This window comes from Somniosus microcephalus, unplaced genomic scaffold (genome assembly GCF_052327205.1).
Source record: "Somniosus microcephalus isolate GS21.2 unplaced genomic scaffold, FLI_Smic_1.0 unresolved_chr1, whole genome shotgun sequence".
Classification (NCBI taxonomy): domain Eukaryota; kingdom Metazoa; phylum Chordata; class Chondrichthyes; order Squaliformes; family Somniosidae; genus Somniosus; species Somniosus microcephalus.
Window position 1 is genome coordinate 101,906,051 of NW_028225179.1, and position 5,717 is coordinate 101,911,767.

The 5,717-nt window shown below is 41.4% G+C and overlaps 1 protein-coding gene across 1 annotated transcript; it reads left to right on the top strand.

The window, feature by feature from the left end:
• The first annotated feature begins 734 nt into the window (after positions 1-734).
• LOC147095664 (uncharacterized) lies at positions 735-4,621 on the top strand. Its single transcript, XM_085973685.1, has 2 exons — positions 735-793; positions 3,994-4,621. Exons 1-2 carry the CDS (start codon positions 735-737, stop codon positions 4,619-4,621), a joined length of 687 nt encoding a protein of 228 aa, XP_085829811.1.
• The last annotated feature ends 1,096 nt before the right edge of the window (positions 4,622-5,717 follow it).

The following is a 5,717-nucleotide window of genomic DNA, read 5'->3' on the forward strand; positions in this document are numbered from 1 at the left end:
GTGCTGTAATGAAGATAATTATGCATTGACTGTACCTATGGTATCAGTGCTGTAATTCTCACGTTCACAAACTGATTGTACTTATAATAATAGGGTACTTAGAAAATCATAATTTGATTTGACAGAGTCAACATGGTTTTCTGAAAGGTAAATCGTGTTTGACAAATTTAGTAGGGTTTCTTTTAGGATGTAACTAGCAGGGTAGATAAAGGGGAACCCACGGATGCAGTACATTTGGATTTCCAAAAGGCATTCGAAAAGGTGCCACATAAGAGGTTGTTATGCAAGATAAGGGCACATGGGGTTCGGGGTAAGATATTAACAAGGATAAAGCATTGGTCAACAGACAGAAAACAGAGTATGGAACAACGGGTCATTTTCAGATTGGCAGGCTGTAACTAATCTGGTGTCACAAGGGTCAGTGCTTGAGCCACAGCTAATAACAATCTATATTAATGACTTCGATGAACGGACCTATCCGAGTTTGCTGATGATACAGAGCTAGATGGAAAAGTACACTGATGGAAGACACAAAGTGCCGGCAAAGGGGTATAGACAGGTCACGTGAGTGGCCAATAAGGTGACAGATGGAGTACAATGTGAGGAAAATTGAGGTTATTCACTTTGGTAGGGAGAATAGAAAAACAGAATATTTTTTAAATGATGAGAAACTATGAAATGTTGGTGTTCAGAGAGATTTGGCTGTTCTAGTACAAGAAGCACAGAGAGTTAACATGAAGGTACAACAAGTAATTAGGAAGACAAACGGCATGTTGGCCGTTATTCCTAGAGGGTTGGTGTACAAGAGTAGGGAAGTCTTGCTGCAATTGTACAGGGCTCTGGTTAGAACACACCTGGAGCACTGTGCACAGACTTGGTCACTTTATTTAAGGAAGGATATACTTACCTTAGAGGTGGTGCAACGAAGGCTCACTAGATTGATCGCTGGGATGAGAGTGTTATCCTACGAGGAAAGATAGTGTAGATTGGGCCTATACACTTTGGAGTTTAGAAGAATAGGTGGTGATCTCAGTGAAACATATAAGATTCTGAGGGGGATTGAGAGGAATGATGCTGAGAGATTGTTCCACCTGGCTGGAGAGTTTAGAACGAGGGGGCAAAGTCTCAGGATAAGGGGCTGACCTTTTAAGACTGAGATGAGGAGGATTTTCTTCACTCATAGGGTTGTGAAGCTTCCAACCAAGAATTCTCTGCCCCAAATTGCTGTGGGTGCAGAGTCTTTGAGTATATTCAAGGATGAGATAGATCGTTCTTTGGAACCCAGAGGAATTAAGGGATTTGGGGATAGGGCAGGAAAGTGGAGTTGAGGTCGAAGATCAGCCATGATCTCATTGAATGGCAGAGTTGAAGATAGAGAGAAACTAATTCCTCTGGTGGGGCAGTACCTTAAAATTAGAGCTCCACCATTTAGGGGTGTTTTCCGGAAACTCTTCTTCGCGCAAAAGTGGATGAAATCAATAACTCTCTCCTCAAAAATGCTATTGAGTTTAGGTCAATTGAAATTTCAAGACTGAGATTAAAATATATAAACCGTGACCCGCTTCAAATTCCGGTTCAATAGCCGGCAGACAATTTCCTTTCCACCATCCAATTCCTTAGCTTTGATACATTAAACTCCCACATCCCTTTCAAACGGCTATTGAGATCCTTAACCACATTCACCTTTCTCACACCCGGAACATATCAAACCAGACCCTGTCTCCTTCCCCTCCTCCCAGCGCCTGTTGATGCTGAAATCCAACATCTCAGCATACCCGCGGGGCTGCTCATCTGTATACAACTGACTATATCACTTTCTGTGTGCATATCTGAAGGCTTTTCGATCTCAAGTGCAAAACGGAGCCGTCTTATATCAATATTATGTAGAGTAAAGTAAAAAGAAGATGTAATGTATCTACAATTTAAATGGAACTAACCTACCACGAATGTGCGCACTTATTTAATCAAATGTCTTCCCTGCTCTTTTAAACGAATCTCCTCAGCTTCAGGAGTTGGTGCTATTAATTTAGGGGTGAAGATTTCAAAATGTTTCATTTATAAAATAAATTCCAATGTTAAATGTTATTGCAAAATGTCCCAATCTCTGACCAGCAGCAATAAATACGGCTCAGCTGCACCTGTTTGTTAAATGACTGTAACTAATGCCAATGATTGTGTATTGCTCGTGTGTCACTCGAGGTTTACCTCAGGTATAAATATGAACTTATTTTGAAAGCAAAAGACCTGTGTCTCCAAAACACTAACAGATTACGGCACTTCTCTCCAAAAATGGGACAGCCGGTGATCATACAATTAGAAAATATTTTCTACCCTATTCTTGCAATAGTTGGTGTTCCTGGTAAGCCGCATCGAATCAGTTACTATACACATTTAACAGTGTCTCATTGTGTCACTGTTCCTGCTGTCGGTGTATTGTTAATATATGTTTGTTTTGATGTGATTGATGTGCAGACACTGATTACCACCATCAAACATATAATAATTAGAAAACTCCAAATTTCCCAAATATTCTAAATGTTATAACCTGATGGGCAGCAGAATTTCTTTTGAATTATTAAATGAAACAATTCAAGTGGGATTGCGTCTCCATTGTAGAGATTGTTGTAATTCTCTGAAGAAAATACTGCAGATTATGGAAACCTCAGCAGGCGAGGTAATACATGTGGAGAGAGAAACACCATTAAAGTTTCAGGTCGATGACTAGGTCTGATGAAAGATCGACCTAATTTATTAACCATGTTTCTCTCGCCACATATGATGTCTGATCTGCTGAACATTGACAGCATTTTCTAATATTTTTGTTATTTTCTATCCGAGCCAAACACTAGCATCGCACTTGGGTTCTGGTTGGTTATTATTGTTGAAAAGTTTAAAATATCCATCAAGGTGTGTTTCCCACTAACTTTCTGGGAATGTGCCCGCAGTCGCGATTGTTTGTCACTGTTACCAGATATCCGTAAACCATGGGCGCATTTGTTGCTGTGTTTTGCTGAAAGGCGAGATCTGGTAAAGCAGCAACTACTTGGAAAGTTTACACTCACAGGGCAACCCTGAAGGCTGCGAGTGTGAACCTGAGCGACATTGGATGCTGCATTAAATTGAGGCCAGCTAATGGTGTGAGCCAGCTCAGTAAAGGCCACAAGCTGCTTGAATCCCAAAATCAAGATGCAGCAGAGTTTGTAATGATCGCACCGGCAGCAATCAGGGAGATTTTATTCCTCCGGCCGGGTTGGTCGGATACAAAAAACTGGCGGCTGGAAGAACCGCCTTTGCATAATCCGATGGATTTTCCTGCTAGTTAATATCAAACGAAGGAAAAAGTAGCGGGTCGTGGTAACAGGTGATCCTTGGCCAGAATTTCCTTTCAGCGCCCCAGCCAATCAATCTCCCGCTGTGGGGCGGTATTAACCAAACCCGCCCCTCGGTAAACTGACAGGATAGGGAGCAACGCTGGTTTAACACTGTGCCGATTCCACACTCTACTGAAAGTAATGGAGAGTACTATTGGTCTGGGAGCAAATCAAGCGTTGCCCTCGATCCCGTGGGTTTTCCAAACTTTGTGTTAGGTTATAACAATCGCCGGAGAGACTTTTGAGGTCCAAGGTTAGAAATTAATTAATTTTCATACCAATAAACTGACGAGCGATCATCCTCTTAATATAAGGAGAGCCAGTAACTTCATCTTCATCCTCTTTGCAGCTAATTTAACGACAATTGTGGTTCTCTCCCGTGGAAGGGTCGGTCTCTCCAAATGCATCACCAGTTACCTGGCGGCCATGGCAACGTCTGATCTACTGGTCCTGATATTTGCTGTAACCCTGTATCAGATTAATGATGCTTATTTTCCATATTCATTTCTGAACTATACTCCCATTTGCAGTCTTGATCTCGCCTTGTGTTTTGCTTGTTTTGATTGCTCTGGTTAACTGTCGCTTTCATCTTTGATCGATTTGTGGCGATATGTTGCCAAAGATTGCGAGCAAAATATTGCACCAAAGAAACTTCGACTGTGGTGATAGCAGTGGTGTGTGGGCTGAGCGTTTTAGAAAATATTCCAATCTATTTTATATATGAACCTCGGGAAATAATTGACAATGTACCATGGTCCTGCATTGTAAAATCAAGCTTCTTAAACTCACCCATATGGGCAACATATTGGTGGTTGGAAACAGTTTTAACCCCATTTGCTCCATTTGTGTTGATTTTACTGCTCAATGCTCTGACCATCAGGCACATTGTACTGGCCAATAGAGCGAGAAGGAAACTTCGTGGAAACAACAATGCTGAGAACCAAAGTGATCCAGAGACGGAGAACCGAAGGAAATCCATAATTTTACTGCTCGCTATTTCTGGCAATTTTATACTTCTATGGATGGTTACATTCATATCTTTTATTGTTGTACAATTTGAAGATAATCAATTGCTAGCAGCAAATTACAATGACCCTTTCACTATTATGGAACAATCCGGGTATATGCTTCTCAGTTTGAGTTGTTGCACCAACACTTTTATTTATGCAGTGTCCCAGAGTAAATTCAGAGATGAGCTGATAAATATAATTAAGCGTCCACTGGGATTAATAACGTATTTATTTAAGTAAGTTAAATGGCTTTACCTAATTAAAAGACAACAGGAATCATTTTATCTGTGGGATTAATGCAGTAGGGGCGATATAGAATTGACCGCACGCCAGGCAGCATTGTCTGAAATGCAAACAAAACAGGAAGTGGCGTATAATGGGGGGCTAATGTGATAGAATCCATTCGAAACTATCGTCCAAAACTAAAATTACTCCAATTACAGCCCTGCAAATGGACTCAAATTGTTCAATAGAAATGTGCACAGAATAAATTCCCATCGAATTCCTCACCCTCAGCGAAAGCAAATAGATTGGCGTTTCCTGTTTCTGCGCTCGCCAGCCTGGTTTTATTTTCAATTAAAATGAAAAATGGGGGACAGGGTTTGCTAGTTCGAGAGCATGGAAACTGCAAACTGCGGCATGGTAATTTAGAATGACAGAGGGTTTAAGCTCGATAAGAATCATTCAATACTCTCACTGCTACTGGTTTAAGGTAACTGAGTAAGACAATTTTATCACATGTTGTCCTTTTTTTTCACCTGCATTCGGGCAAATTATTCACTGTTTCTGTCCATTCCTGGTTTAACACGGAATCCGTGGTCTTTTTTGTTATTGAAAAAAGTCGTGAGATATGATCTGAATTCATGTCTTACCTGTTTACAACATCTTAAACAAAATAAAGTGTTCGAGAAGAGATGACACGATGAAGCACTGTCTCCACCACTTAATGATCGTGGTGGGGGTTGGGGTTAGTTGTGAGCTTCGGCAGGATTAGGAGGGTGGGATAGATTTTAGTAACATTGGTGGTGTTCTAGAAAAGCAGAGCACTGGTGTGGGCGTCCTGCGGCACCTGCAAGGCAGTGGGTGAGCTTCGATTTTGCCCAGTGGAGGCAGAGGTCTAACATTTTGTAATGCTGCGACTCGGTTTATAGATTTCGAAAAATCAATTTATGGATCCAGGATTAAATGCAGCAGTTTTACTGTAGGTGAGCTGAGGTCTGACAGGACAAAGTGATGACCCCGGGTTCTGCAGCGCTGCAGTAGCGGTTCTGAGGTTAATTGACACTGGTGGGGGAGGGTGCTTGGGTTTAAACAGAACTGGGAATGGAGTATTCGG